This window comes from Triticum urartu, chromosome 7A (assembly GCF_056163025.1).
Source record: "Triticum urartu cultivar PI428250 chromosome 7A, HENAU_Tu73, whole genome shotgun sequence".
NCBI lineage: Eukaryota > Viridiplantae > Streptophyta > Magnoliopsida > Poales > Poaceae > Triticum > Triticum urartu.
In genome coordinates, this window is record NC_141879.1 from 410,006,489 (window position 1) to 410,022,642 (window position 16,154).

Below are 16,154 nucleotides of genomic sequence, written 5' to 3' on the forward strand. Positions count from 1 at the left end.
AGAAATTCCTATGAATTATTCACTTGTTATTGAACCATTTGATGTTTGGGGCTTTGATTATATGGAACCATTTCCTTCCTCTAATGGGTATACACATATTTTAGTTGTTGTTGATTACGTTACTAAGTGGGTAGAAGCTATTCCAACTGGTAGTGCTGATCATAACACCTCTATTAAGATGCTTAAAGAAGTTATTTTACCGAGGTTTGGAGTCCCTAGATATTTAATGACTGATGGTGGTTCACACTTTATTCATGGTGCCTTTCGTAAAATGCTTGCTAAGTATGATGTTAATCATAGAATTGCATCTCCTTATCACCCACAGTCTAGGGGTCAAGTAGAATTAGGTAATAGAGAGCTCAAATTAACTTTGCAAAAGACTGTTAATAGATCTAGAAAGAATTGCTCCAAGAAACTTGATGATGCATTATGGGCTTATAGAACTACATATAAAAATCCTATGGGTATGTCTTTGTATAAAATGGTTTATGGTAAAGCATGTCACTTACCTCTTGAATTAGAACATAAGGCATATTGGGCTATTAAAGAGCTCAACTATGACTTCAAACTTGCTGGTGAGAAGAGGCTTTTTGACATTAGCTCACTTGATGAATGGAGAACCCGGGCTTATGAAACTGCCAAGTTGTTTAAAGAAAAAGTTAAAAGATGGCATGATAAAAGGATACAAAGCGTGAGTTTAATGTAGGTGATTATGTATTGTTATACAACTCTCGTTTAAGATTTTTTGCAGAAAACTTCTCTCTAAATGGGAAGGTCCTTACGTTTTTTTGACTCGGAACTGTAGGGAAAAGCCCCCACAGCATATTAAAACTTTATAAAAGAGAGTGCAAGTACAAGTGCAAAGGGGGATTACAAGAGGTAATCAAGCTATTCTAAGGGAAGAAGGAGAAGAAACAAGTTAAAATTACAGGCCTCAAGGTGGCAGAAATGAGATCCATCTAAGGAGATCATCCTTATAGGCAGATTTCACCCTATATTGCATTAAGGTAATATCATGGATGAATGCACTTCTCCATTTATTGAATCCAGCTCTCTCATGCCTGAAGACCTTAGCATTCCTGACAATCCAGATATTCCAGCATGCTATAAAGACAACTTCAGTGAAGAAGGGTTTCCTGAAGCTCCTGCTAGCATTGATAACCAACTCAGCCATAGAGTCACCAGATGACCAATCAATTTGCAAGTAGTTCCAAGTAAAGAACACAATTTACTCCATCCTCCAAATGCCAATGTCTCCTTTCCACCATGTCCTTGGTGTTTAACCTATCCATAATAAGCATCCAAGCAAATACTTTTATTTTCATTGTACATGAGGACTTCCAGATCCAAGCTGTCAAATGGTTGAAGGACTCTAACACAAAAGTATGTGAGTAAAACAAATTTGGTGAGTATCCCTTGGCAGTGCCACTCCAAAACCAAATATCCTTGGACCCAGGTTCTCTATTGTGGCCATCCAACAAAGACTGAAGAGTGTTCAGGTCATCAAAAGCCTGGCTGGACAAAGGAAGGTGGAAGTGCTGGAACATGTCCTGAGAGTCCAAAAACTCTTTAACAGTGATCCAGGGGTCCTTAACATAAGAAAAGAGCCTGGGAAATCTGGATTGGAGACTAGAAACCTGTTCATCAAGCTGCCACTTGTCTGACCACATGAGGGCAGTGTCTCCTTCATGTATCTGAACCCAAGCACACTCCCTAAAGTTTTGCATGACCTTGCATATATCCTTCCACCAGAAAGAGCCACAATCAGAAGTTCCTTGGGGTACTCTGCCATGATAGTAGGAATCCCAAATTAAAGACACCCATGGGAGATCCTTTTTATTAAGGAAGTTATTTGCATGTTTGAGCAGAAGTGCCACATTCTGAACACCCAGATTAAGAATACCAAGGCCTCCCTTGTTTTTTGGTCTGCAAATAAGGTCCCAAGCAGCAAGTGAGGGGGTAGACTCACCCCTATTCTTCCTCCAGAGGCATTGTCTCTGTATTCTCTCCAATTTCTTTAGAATTCCAGTAGGAACAGCCAAGCTGCAAAGGAAGAAAATGGGCATAGAAGACAAGGCAGAGTTCAGAAACTGTAATCTTTCCCCCTGATTTAAAAAAGAGGAGCTAGCTGTCATTCTCCTCTCCATGCAGTCCACCAAAGGCATAAAATCCACCATTTTGGGCCTTGTAGTTCCTACTGGCAACCCAAGGTAGGTAAATGGCATTTTCCCAATCTGGCATCCAAAAGCAGCAGCTAATTCTGTCATGACAGCAGTGTCCACATTGATGGGAATAATAAAAGATTTGTGGTAATTCACATCAAGACCAGTTGACATAGAGAAAACCTTAAGCATGTCTTTCAGAGCTATAAGTTGGTCCTTGTCAGCAGGCAAGATAATCAAAGTGTCATCAGCATACTGAATCACAGGGTAATCCTGGTCATGACAAGGTATAGGAAGATGAAGAATGCCCCTTCTGAGCATGTCATTGATTACAGTCTGCAGTAGGTCAGCAGCTAGGACAAAAAGGAGGGGAGAGACTGGATCACCCTGTCTGACACCCTTTTTACATATGAACTTCCTACCAGGAACTCCATTAAGCAGAACAGATGAGGTACCTGTGGACAAAAGCTGCTTCATCCAAAGAATCCACTTCTCATTGAAGCCCAATATCTCAATATTTGCATAATTGCCTCATGCTCAAGGGAATCAAAAGCCTTCTCAAAATCCAATTTAAGAATCACTATTGGTCTCTTGGACTGGTGACACTGGTGTAAATACTCAAAAGTCCACCCAATACAGTCTTGAATTGTTCTGCTTTTTATGAACCCATACTGGTTCTTGTGAACACACTGCATAATCACCTGTTGAAACCTATTGGCTGCCATCTTGGATAGGAACTTAAGACCCATTCTTGTTAAAGAGATAGGCCTAAAATCACCCACCTCTTTAGGTGAAGGCTTCTTAGGCACCAGAGTGATATATGAATCATTGATATTTTCCAGATGAGCAGTGCCATCAAAGAAAGCCTGGGCCAGTTCATAAAAATCTTGAGAAATAATGTGCGAGCACCTTTTGAAGAAGAGACCATTAAAACCATCTGGGCCTGGAGCTTTATCAACTAGCATATGCTTGACAATCTTGTCCATTTCCTCCTTCTCAAAAGGCTTAGTGAGAATATCTAAACCCTCCACTGGTTCAATGAGGGAAGAAAGATCAAAACCCATGGTAATTCCCCTAGAAGAACCCATTCTGTTTTTTAAAACAATTCCACATAATGCCCTCCATTTGTGAGTGATCATTCACCACAGAACCATCAGGTAATTTTAAGCTATCTAAACCCTCAATTGGTTCAATGAGGGAAGAAAGATCAAAACCCATGGTAATTCCCCTGGAAGGTCCTTACGTTATCGAGGAGGTCTATCATTCCAGTGCCATAAAAATCAACAACTTCGAAGGCACAAATCCAAAGGTGGTGAACGGTCAAAGAATCAAACATTTTATCTCGGGTAATCCCATAAATGTTGAAACCAATATTATTGAAACCGTAACCCGGAGGAACACATAAGGGACACTTTCCAGAACATTTCAGATTCCGAAAAGGAATAGGTATGTGGTATGGTAAGTAAACCGACTCCAAAACAGTTCTAATGGCAATTTTCTCTATTTTGGAATATTTAAGAAAATAGGAAAATAAGGAGCAGACCGGAAAGGACACGAGGCTTCCACGAGGGTGGAGGGCACGCCCCCTCCCTCGTGGGCACCTCGTGCGCCTTCCGGACTCCGTTTTCTTGCACGATACTTCTTTTGGTCGGTAAAAAATCATTATACAATCTCCCGAAGGTTTTGACCACCGTATCACGCAAATATCCTCTGTCTTTGTTTCTAGCTATTCCTGCTGCAGATTAGAGCAATATGTCGTCCCAGGATTCGGAAGGACAAAGCTATGTGGCTGATTACCTCGCAGCTCCTAAGGTCTATGGGGACGTGGAGCATTGTGGTTGGACTAGGGAAGAAAAAGAGGACTATGAACCCAAGGGAAAAGAGGAGACGAGCTCAGATGAAGATGAAGTCCCATTACCTCAACCTGGGACATGCATGTGGAGTTCAAAAAGTCAAGCCTCCCTGATAGAGCAAAGAAACCTAAGATCGAGTTTATCCCTTTTCGCCTCTTGCAGGAAAACAAACAGGAATTATGCAAGAAGATATTAAGCCTTGAGCAGGAGATCGATGATCTAAGGGATCAAAATTTTGTCCTCAAGCGCAAATTAAGGAAGAAGCCTATGCCATCAAAAAAAAACCCACGCCTTCTTCATCAACAAAGGACACATAATCACACGGGTATGGGCACTCCCCTAGGCAACTGCCAAGCTTGGGGGAGTGCCCCGGTATCGTATCACCATCACTTTTATCTTTACCATTTTTCTTAGTTCGATCCTTTTGATAATATCTTGATCTAGTAGAATAAAGTTTTAGTATGATCTAGTTGTGAGTTTTGCTTTATGATCCCTCTATGTAATCGAGTCCATGAGCTATATAATAAAGATTAGTGTTGAGTCAAGGGCTTGATTATTTTGCTATGATCTTGAGGGAATTAAATAAAATAAAAAAGAAGAAATAAAAAGAAATAAAGAGATCATATGGATCTTATGGAGAGTAATGAGCTCACATATAAGGAGTATGATGAATAAAAGTTGTTGAGAGTTTACAAACATAGTTTTGGTCATTGTTGCAATTAATAGGAAGTAATAATGAAAGAGAGGTTCACATATAAATATACTATCTTGGACATCTTTTATGATTGTGAGCACTCATTAAAGTATGACATGCTAAGAGTTGATGTTGGACAAGGAAGACAACATAATGGGTTATATTTTCTTACATCTGAGATGAATTATATTGTCATGGATCATCCAACATGTTGAGCTTGTCTTTCCCTCTCATGCTAGCCAATTTCTTTGCACCAAGTAGAGATACTACTTGTACTTCCAAATATCCCTAAACCCAGTTTTGTCGTGAGAGTCCACCATATCTACCTATATACTAAACCCTGTTTTGCCCCAAGTAGGTCTCTAATATATGTTGTTGTTATAAGAATGATCATGATGCCCTCATGTCTATATTTTATTTTTATCGGCACCTCTATCTCTAAACATGTGGACATATTTTTCGACTTCGGCTTTTGCTTGAGGACAAGCGAGGTCTAAGCTTGGGGGAGTTGATACATCCATTTTGCATCATGCTTTTATATCGATATTTATTGCATTATGGTCTGTTATTACACATTATGTCACAATACTAATGCCTATTCTCTCTTATTTTACAAGGTTTACATAAAGAGGGAGAATGCCGGCAGCTCGAATTCTGGGCTAGAAAAGGAGCAAATATTAGAGACCTATTCTGCACAGCTCCAAAAGTCCTGAAATTTCATGGAAGTTATTTCCAAAATATATAAAAAATACTGAGTGCAAGAAGTACCAGAGGGGGGCCACCCACCAGCCATGAGGGTGGGGGAGCGCCCTACCCCCCTGGGCGCGCCACCTGCCTCGTGGGCCCCCTGGTGGCCCTCCAATGCCCATCTTCTGCTATATGGAGTCTTAAGTCGAGGAAAAAATCATAAGCAAGCTTTCGGGATGAGACTCCGCCGCCACGAGGCGGAACCTTGGCGGAACCAATCTAGGACTCCGGCGGAGCTGTTCTGCCGAGGACACTTACCTCCAGGAGGGGGAAACCATCACCATCATCATCACCAACGATCCTCTCATCGGGAGGGGTCAATCTCCATCAACATCTTCACCAGCACCATCTCATCTCAAAACCTAGTTCATCTCTTGTATCCAATCTTTGTATCCAAACCTCAGATTGGTACCTGTGGGTTGCTAGTAGTGTTGATTACTCCTTGTAGTTGATGCTAGTTGGTTTACTTGGTGGAAGATCATATGTTTAGATCCATTATGCATATTAATACCCCTCTGATTATGAACATGAATATGCTTTGTGAGTAGTTACGTTTGTTCCTGAGGACATGGGAGAAGTCTTGCTATTAGTAGTCATCTGAATTTGGTATTTGTTCAATATTTTGATGAGACGTATGTTGTCATCCCTCTAGTGGTGTCATGTGAACATCGACTACATGACACTTCGCCATTGTTTGGGCCTAGAGGGAGGCATTAGGAAGTAATAAGTAGATGATGGGTTGCTAGAGTGACAGAAGCTTAAACCCTAGTTTATGCGTTGCTTCCTAAGGGGCTGATTTGGATCCATATGTTTCATGCTATGGTTAGGTTTACCTTAATACTTCTATTGTAGTTGCGGATTCTTGCAATGGGGGTTAATCATAAGTGGCATGCTTATCCAAGTAAGGACAGCACCCAAGCACCGGTCCACCCACATATAAAATTATCAAAATGCCGAACGCGAATCATATGAACGTGATGAAAACTAGCTTGACGATAATTCTCATGTTTCCTCGGGTGCGCTTTCCTTCATATAAGAGTTTGTCCAGGCTCATCCTTTGCTACAAAAAGGATTGGGCCATCTTGCTGCACCTTATTTACTTTTATTACTTGCTACTCGCTACCAATTACCTTATCACAAAACTATCTGTTACCGATAATTTCAGTGCTTGCAGAGAATACCTTACTAAAAACTGCCTATCATTTCCTTCTGCTCCTCGTTGGGTTCGACACTCTTACTTATTGAAAGGACTATGATAGATCCCCTATACTTGTGGGTCATCACCCATCCTGGGTGTTCTGGTCCATAAAAATTCTCCAAAAAGTTTCACTGCGTTTGGACTCCGTTTGATATTGATTTCCTGTGAAGTAAAAACAAGCAAAAAACAGCAACTGGCACTAGGCACTATGTCAATAGGTTAGTCCCAAAAAATGATATAAAGTTGCAATAAAATGATTGTAAAACATCCAAGAATGATAATATAACAATGTAGAACAATCAAAATTATAGATACATTGGAGACGTATCACTCCGCTATAGGGGCTAGTCATGTCGCGCAGACTTTGGAGAAGATGTGTTCAAGTACATTAATCATCATGCTAGGTCTTAACTGTCTAATGTCCGTAGCCCGAACTACCCTTCGGGGATCAGGGTAATGACGCCAAAATTTATTTGAGACATGTCGGAAGTCCCAATATAGAATTCATGGAACATCGGCATGATCACATGTTTCAGGACATTCCAGAATTTCTGAAGAAGGCCACCAGCAAGCCATTTGGCCCTGATGCTGACCCCACCTTCATAGAGGCAATAGCCCTGCGAACCTCTTCAGGCGAGAATGCAAGAGTTTTACTTCCGCATTCTCAATGTCAGAGACCCTATCCGTGAGCGGCCAGAAGTTCTCCACCAAATAAACCCCACCATGGGGTTTCGCCGTAAAGATCCCCTTAAAGTAGGAGTGAATGTGAGATCTAATATCGTTCGGGTGTTCCAGGAAGGTGTCTTCCTCCCAGAGACATGGGATAGATCACTTCCGGCGTCGCCCATTGGCAATCGCCTGGAAGTATGTTGTATTGGCATCACCTTGGAGGAGCCACTTCTATCCCCCATGGCCTTGCGAGAACAATCCCTCTCCCTTGACGACTCCATCAATGAGGACTGAAGGGAGTACCGCCTAAGCCAATCATCAGTTAATAGGCCAACCACATCAGCAACCACATCCAGTGCCTTAGTCTGGTCCATCAGAGCCCCTTTGCGGGCCCTAAGGCCAGCTCCTAGAAATTATTTCTGCTACTTGTGATCTGCGTTGGGATTTCCCCCTAAGAGAATGGGTGAAGCAATATACTAGCTGATAAGTATTTCCCTTGGTGAGAACCAAGGTTATCGAACCAATAGGAGAACCACACAAATCCTAGTCAAACAACACCTGCACACACAAGAGCAAATACATGCAGCCAACACGGGAGAGGGTTGTCAATCCCCTTGAACTTGTTACTTACAAGGATTAAATCTGGTAATGGTAGATATATAAATTGCAAAGTAAAATAAAAGTAAATAAATTGTAGTAAGGTATTTTTGTCTTAGTACGATGATAGAAGTAGGCCCGGGGGCCATAGTTTTCACTAGAGGCTTCTATCTCCAAACATAGCATATGGTGGGTAGACAAATTACTGTTGGAAAATTGATAGAAAAGTACATAGTTATGATGTTATTTATGGCAATGATCATATATGTAGGTATCACGTCCATGACAAGTAGACCAACTCCTGCCTGCATCTACTCCTATTACTCCACCAATCAACCAACTCCTGCATGCATCTATGGTATTAAGTTAATGACAAATAGAGTAACGCTTTAAGCAAGATGAAATGATTTAGATAGAATAAAACCAAGCAATATGATTAAAATCCGCCGTTTTCCATAATGAAAACAATACAAATACGTGCCTTGCTACCCCAACTATCACTGTGTGTAGACACCGCAAGATTGAACCCATTACAAAGCACCTCTCCCACTGAAGATAAATCAATCTAGTTGGCCAAATCAAACAGATAGATCAGAGAGAAATACAAAGCTATAAAAATCATGCATAATAAAGTTTAGAAAAGACTCAATTACTTTGAATGAATAATCTGAGCATAAACCCACAATTCAACGGATCCCAAAAACACACCGCAAAAGAAGATTACATCGAATAGAAATCCATGGAGATCATGGAGAACATGGTATTGAAGATTAAAAAGAAAAAAGAAGATATCTAGCTAATAGCTATTGATACGTCTCCAACATATCTATAATTTTTGATTGCTCCATGCTATATTATCTACTATTTTGGACTATATTGGGCTTTATTTTCCACTTTTATATTATTTTTGGGACTAACCTATTAACCGGAGGCCCAACCCAGAATTGTTGTTTTTTGCCTATTTCAGTGTTTCGAAGAAACAGAATATCAAACGGAGTCCAAACGGAATAAAATCTTCGGGAATGTGATTTTCTCACCGAACATGTTCTAGGAGACTTGGGCCCTGCCCAAGGAACAAAAGAGGCAGTCACGAGGGTGGGGGCTCCCCCCCCCAAGGGCGCGCCCCCCTGCCTCGTGGGCCCCTCGTTGCTCCTCCGGCGTACTTCTTCCTCCTATATATACACACGTACCCCCAAACGATCAGAAGAAGAGCCAAAAACATAATTCCACCATCGCAACGTTCTGTATCCACGAGATCCCATCTTGGGGCCTGTTCCGGAGCTCCGCCGGAAGAGGGCCGTCATCACGGAGGGCTTCTACATCATCCTAGCCTCTCCGATGAAGTGTGAGTAGTTTACCTCAGACCTTCGGGTCCATAGTTAGTAGCTAGATGGCTTCTTCTCTCGTTGAATCTCAATACAAAGTTCTCCCCCTCTCTTGTGGAGATCTATTCGATGTAATCTTTTTGCGGTGTGTTTGTTGAGACCGATGAATTGTGGGTTTATGATCAAGTCTATCTATGAATAATATTTGAATCTTCTCTGAATTCTTTTATGTATGATTGGTTATCTTTGAAAGTCTCTTCGAATTATCCGTTTGGTTTGGCCAACTAGATTGGTAGTTCTTGCCATGGGAGAAGTGCTTAGCTTTGGGTTCGATCTTGCGGTGTCCTTACCCAGTGACAGAAGGGGCGGCAAGGCCCGTATTGTATCGTTGCCATCGAGGATAACAAGATGGGGTTTATTTCATATTGCATGAATTTATCTCTCTACATCATGTCATCTTGCTTAAGGCGTTACTCTGTTTTTAACTTAATACTCTAGATGCATGCTGGATAGCGGTCGATGAGTGGAGTAATAGTAGTAGATGCAGAATCGTTTTGATCTACTTGTCACGGACGTGATGCCTATATACATGATCATGCCTAGATATTCTCATAACTATGCTCAATTCTGTCAATTGCTCAACAGTAATTTGTCCACCCACCGTAGAATACTTATGCTCTTGAGAGAAGCCACTAGTGAAACCTATGGCCCCCGGGTCTATTCTCATCATATCAATCTCCATCGCTTTAATCTTGCTTTGCTTTTTACTTTGCTTTTACTTTTTAGTTTGCATCTTTATACCAAAAATACCAAAAATAGTATATCTATCATATCTCACTCTCGTAAGTGACCGTGAAGGTATTGACAACCCCTAATCGCGTTGGTTGCGAGTAGCTATCGCTTTGTGCATGTACGAGGGACTTGAGCGTGGGCTCCTACTGGATTGATACCTTGGTTCTCAAAAACTGAGGGAAATACTTACGCTACTCTGCTGCATCATCCCTTCCTCTTCAGGGAAAACCAACGCAAGCTCAAGACATAGCAAGAAGGATTTCTGGCGCCGTTGCCGGGGAGTCTACGCAAAAAGTCAACATACCAAGTACCCATCACAATCCCTATCTCTCGCATTACATTATTTGCCATTTGCCTCTCGTTTTCCTCGCCCCCCAATTCACCCTTGCCATTTTATTCACCCTCTCTCTCTATCCTCCCTCTCTATTTGCCTCTTTTTGCTCGTTTGCCTCTTGTTTGCTCGTGTGCTAGTTTGCTCGCTTGTCGTTATGTCTGAAATTGGGGAAGTTATCACCAATATGGGCGATAAAAATATCATGGAAAATTCTGATGCTCCTGCTAAAGAACCTACCATCTTTCATACAAAAAAATTCCGTGTTGCTAGTGGTAATATTATTGGAAAAGGAGTTATTCAAGATTTCTTTACTTGTGCCGGTGCTTTAACTTCTATGGGTAGTTCTATCCTTCACAGAACTAGTAGTCTTGTGGACGCTATTGCCATGCTTGTAGTTGAACTTGAAAGACAATTCATGCACATGCATCCTTCCATACAAAGGATTTTTCTGGAATTTTCTAATATTGAGCATTCCTCTGTTAAGCGTGCCGCTACTATCTTTTTAGCTCATGAGTTTAGATTCATAATAAGAGAAGCCAAAAAAATCTTTGCGCATTATAGGGTGGATGCTTGCCATCCTCCCATAGAAACTATCCTCTTTGATCAAGAAGAAATAATGCGTTTTCAATCTCTAGATTATGTTGCTTTCAATGAAAATCTTAGAAGAAGGGTCCCTACCAATGTTTTAGTTGATAGAATTTCTGAACTTAATGAAGATTTGGCTATTCGAAATAATGATCTAGGATATTCTATTGAATATAGTCTTACAAAGTTCTGTCAAAAGAATGCTTATAATGATGAATTGGTTGTGCATTACGAAGGACCAAAGGAGGAACCTATACCTCCCAAGGTTGATCTTGGGGACTTTTGTCCCGTTAAATTTAGTCCTTTTGATTACTTTTGCTTGCCTCAAAGAAATCTTGCTGCCGAACGTAGAGAATATGAAATGAGTTTTAATAATCTATCTTACTATTATGGCAATACCTAGATCTATCCTCGCTTTTATGCCTAGCTAGGGGCGTTAAACGATAGCGCTTGTTGGGAGGCAACCCAATTTTATTTTTATTCCTTGATTTTAGCTCCTGTTTAGTAATAAATAAATTGGCCTCTGTTTTGGTTGTGTTTTTTGTGTTTAATTAGTGTTTGTGCCAAGTAGAACCGTTGGGGAGACTTGGGGAAAGTCTTGTTGAACTTGCTGTAAAAAACAGAAACTTTAGCGCTCACGAGAACTGCTTTCATTTTTATTTTAAGAGTGCTATTTAGTTAATTCTTTTTGAAGATGATTAATAGATAAATTCCTCACGTACAGAAATTTATTTTAGAATTTTTGGGGTTCCAGATCTTGCGCTAGCTACAGATTACTACAGACTGTTCTGTTTTTGACAGATTCTATTTTTCGTGTGTTGTTTGCTTATTTTGATGAATCTATGGCTAGTAAAATAGTTTATAATCCATAGATAAGTTGGAATACAGTAGGTTTAACACAAATATAAATAAATAATGAGTTCATTACAGTACCTTGAAGTGGTCTTTTGTTTTCTTTCACTAACAGAGCTCACGAGTCTTCTATTTTGAGTTTTGTGTTGTGAAGTTTTCAAGTTTTGGGTGAATTCTTTTGATGGATCATGGAACAAGGAGTGGCAAGAGCCTAAGCTTGGGGATGCCCATGGCACCCCCAAGATAATCCAAGGAGACCAAAAAGTCAAAGCTTGGGGATGCCCCGGAAGGCATCCCCTCTTTCGCCCACTTCCATCGGTAATTTACTTGGAGCTATATTTTTGTTCACCAACATGATATGTGTTCTGCTTGGAGCGTCTTTTATTATTTGTGTCTTTGTGTCTTAGTATGCCACAATCATCCTTTCTGTACACACCTTTTGAGAGAGTCATACATGAATTAAAATTTGATAGAATACTCTATGTGCTTCACTTATAACTTTTGAGCTAGATAATTTTGCTCTAGGTGCTTCACTTATATCTTTTGAGCGTTATAATTTTGCTCTATGTGCTTCACTTATATCTTTTGAGCTAAGTAGTTTTACTCTGTGTGCTTTACTTATATCTTTTGAGTGTTATAATTTTGCTCTATGTGCTTCACTTAGATCTTTTAGAGCACGGTGGTGGATTTGTTTTAAAGAAACTATTGATCTCTCATGCTTCACTTAAATTATTTTGAGAGTCTCTTAATAGCATGGTAATTTGCTTAATAATAATATGCTTGGTATTCAAGATTTGTGAAACTTTCTTTTGAGTGTGTTGAATACTAAGAAAAGATTGAAGCATGATAATTGTTTTGAGATATGGAGGTGATAATATTAAAGTCATGCTAGTTGAGTAGTTGTGAATTTAAAGAATACTTGTGTTAAGGTTTGTGATTCCCGTAGCATGCACGTATGGTGAACCGTTATGTGACAAAGTCAGAGCATGATTTGTTTATTGATTGTCTTCCTTATGAGTGGTGGTCGGGGACGAGCGATGGTCTTTTCCTACCAATCTATCCCCCTAGGAGCATGCGCGTAATACTTTGCTTTGATAACTTCTATATTTTTGCAATAAGTATATGAGTTCTTTATGACTAATGTTGAGTCCATGGATTATACGCACTCTCACCCTTCCACCTTTGCTAGCCTCTCTAATACCGCCCACCTTTCGCCGGTATCATACACCTACCATATACCTTCCTCAAAACAGCCACCATACCTACCTATTATGACATTTCCATAGCCATTCCGAGATATATTGCCATGAAACTTTCCACCATCTAGTTCATCATGACACATTCATCATTGTCATATTTCTTAGCATGATCATGTAGTTGACATAGTATTTGTGGCAAAGCCACCGTTCATAATTTCTTCATACTTGTCACTCTTGATTCATTGCATATCCCGGTACACCGCCGGAGGCATCCATATAGAGTCATACTTTGTTTTAGAATCGAGTTGTAATCATTGAGTTGTAAATAAATAAAAGTGTGATGATCATCATTCAATAGAGCATTATCCCAACAAAAAAAGAGAGAAAGGCCAAAGAAAAAAAAGAAGGCCCAAAAAAAGAAAATAAATAAAAAGGGGCAATGCTACTATCTTTTTTTCCACACTTGTGCTTCAAAGTAGCACCATGATATAGCGAGTCTCATATATTGTGCTTCAAAGTAGCACCATGTTCTTCATATAGAGAGTCTCATATGTTGTCACTTTCATATACTAGTGGGAATTTTATATTATAGAACTTGGCTTGTATATTCCAATGATGGGCTTCCTCAAAAATTTCCCTAGGTCTTCGTGAGCAAGCAAGTTGGATGCACACCCACTAGTTTCTTTTGTTGAGCTTTCATACATTTATAGCTCTAGTGCATCCGTTGCATGGCAATCCCTACTCACTCACATTGATATCTATTGATGGGCATCTCCATAGCCCGTTGATACGCCTAGTTGATGTGAGACTATCTTCCCCTTCCTTTTGTCTTCTTCACAACCACCATTCTATTCCACCTATAGTGTTATATCCATGGCTCACGCTCATGTATTGCGTGAAGATTGAAAAGGTTTTGAAAAAGTTAGAGTATGAAACAATTGCTTGGCTTGTCATCGGAGTTGTGCATGATTTGAATACTTTGTGTGGTGAAGATGGAGCATAGCCAGACTATATGATTTTGTAGGGATAACTTTCTTTGGCCATGTTATTTTGAGAAGACATAATTGCTTTGTTAGTATGCTTGAAGTATTATTATTTTTTATGTCAATATATACTTTTGTCTTGAATCTTTCAAATCTGAATATTCATACCACAATTAATAAGATTTGCATTGAAATTATGCCAAGTAGCACTCCGCATCAAAAATTCTCTTTTTATCATTTACATACTCGAGGACGAGCAGGAATTAAGCTTGGGGATGCCTGATACGTCTCCAACGTATCTATAATTTTTGATTGCTCCATGCTATATTATCTACTGTTTTGGACTATATTGGGCTTTATTTTCCACTTTTATATTATTTTTGGGACTAACCTATTAACCAGAGGCCCAACCCAGAATTGCTGTTTTTTGCCTATTTCAGTGTTTCGAAGAAACGGAATATCAAACGGAGTCCAAATGGAATAAAATCTTCGGGAACGTGATTTTCTCACCGAACGTGATCCAGGAGAATTGGACCCTGCTCCAAGGAACAAAAGAGGCAGTCACGAGGGTGGGGGGGCGCGCCCCTGCCTCGTGGGCCCCTCATTGCTCCTCCGGCGTACTTCTTCCTCCTATATATACACACGTACCCCCAAACGATCAGAAGAAGAGCCAAAAACCTAATTCCACCGCCGCAACTTTCTGTATCCACGAGATGCCATCTTGGGGCCTGTTCCGGAGCTCCGCCGGAAGAGGGCCATCATCATGAAGGGCTTCTACATCATCCTAGCCTCTCCGATGAAGTGTGAGTAGTTTACCTCAGACCTTCAGGTCCATAGTTAGTAGCTAGATGGCTTCTTCTCTCTCTTTGAATCTCAATACAAAGTTCTCCCCCTCTCTTGTGGAGATCTATTCGATGTAATCTTCTTTTTGCGGTGTGTTTGTTGAGACCGATGAATTGTGGGTTTATGATCAAGTCTATCTATGAATAATATTTGAATCTTCTCTGAATTCTTTTATGTATGATTGGTTATCTTTGAAAGTCTCTTCGAATTATTCGTTTGGTTTGGCCAACTAGATTGGTAGTTCTTGCCATGGGAGAAGTGCTTAGCTTTGGATTCGATCTTGCGGTGTCCTTACCCAGTGACAGAAGGGGCGGCAAGGCACATATTGTATCGTTGCCATCGAGGATAACAAGATGGGGTTTATTTCACATTGCATGAATTTATCTCTCTACATCATGTCATCTTGCTTAAGGCGTTACTCTGTTTTTAACTTAATACTCTAGATGCATGCTGGATAGCGGTCGATGAGTGGAGTAATAGTAGTAGATGCAAAATCGTTTCGATCTACTTGTCACGGACGTGATGCCTATATACATGATCATGCCTAGATATTCTCATAACTATGCTCAATTCTGTCAATTGCTCAACAGTAATTTGTCCACCCACCATAGAATACTTATGCTCTTGAGAGAAGCCACTAGTGAAACCTATGGCCCCCGGGTCTATTCTTATCATATCAATCTCCATCACTTTAATCTTGCTTTGCTTTTTCCTTTGCTTTTACTTTTTACTTTGCATCTTTATACCAAAAATACCAAAAATAGTATATCTATCATATCTCACTCTCGTAAGTGACCGTGAAGGTATTGACAACCCCTAATCGCGTTGGTTGCGAGTAGCTATCGCTTTGTGCATGTACGAGGGACTTGAGCATGGGCTCCTACTGGATTGATACCTTGGTTCTCAAAAACTAAGGGAAATACTTACGCTACTCTGCTGCATCATCCCTTCCTCTTCGGGGAAAACCAACGCAAGCTCAAGACGTAGCAGCTATGCACTCGTCGATCTGTGGTGAACTACTCACAAATCATCGGAAGGGCGGAAAGGGTGATGTAGAAGTCTTCCGTGATCGATCTGGCAGAGTATCGGAAAAGGCCTCCATATGGGATCGCAGAAGAACAGAAGGTTGCGGCGGTGGAAAGATTGTTTTGGGTGGCTCTCTAGGGTTTTCCCAACATTTGAGAATTTATAGAAGTGGAATTAGGTCAGACGGAGCCACATGGAGCCCACAAGGCATCAAGGCATTCCTACCCCCTAAGGCGCACCCTGTTGCCCTGTCATCTCCCCGTTTCGCATCTAGTCTCCTCCCAAAGCTTCAAGG

General features: G+C 40.6%; 1 protein-coding gene across 1 annotated transcript; it reads right to left on the reverse strand.

The window, feature by feature from the left end:
* Nucleotides 1-1,971: 1,971 nt before the first annotated feature.
* On the reverse strand, nt 1,972-3,226 carry LOC147959771 (uncharacterized). Its single transcript, XM_087532896.1, has 5 exons — nt 2,864-3,226; nt 2,693-2,767; nt 2,549-2,617; nt 2,199-2,435; nt 1,972-2,043 (listed from the first exon to the last, which is right to left on the reverse strand). The coding sequence occupies exons 1-5, from the start codon at nt 3,224-3,226 to the stop codon at nt 1,972-1,974; spliced, it is 816 nt and encodes a 271-aa protein (XP_087389022.1).
* Nucleotides 3,227-16,154: the final 12,928 nt, after the last annotated feature.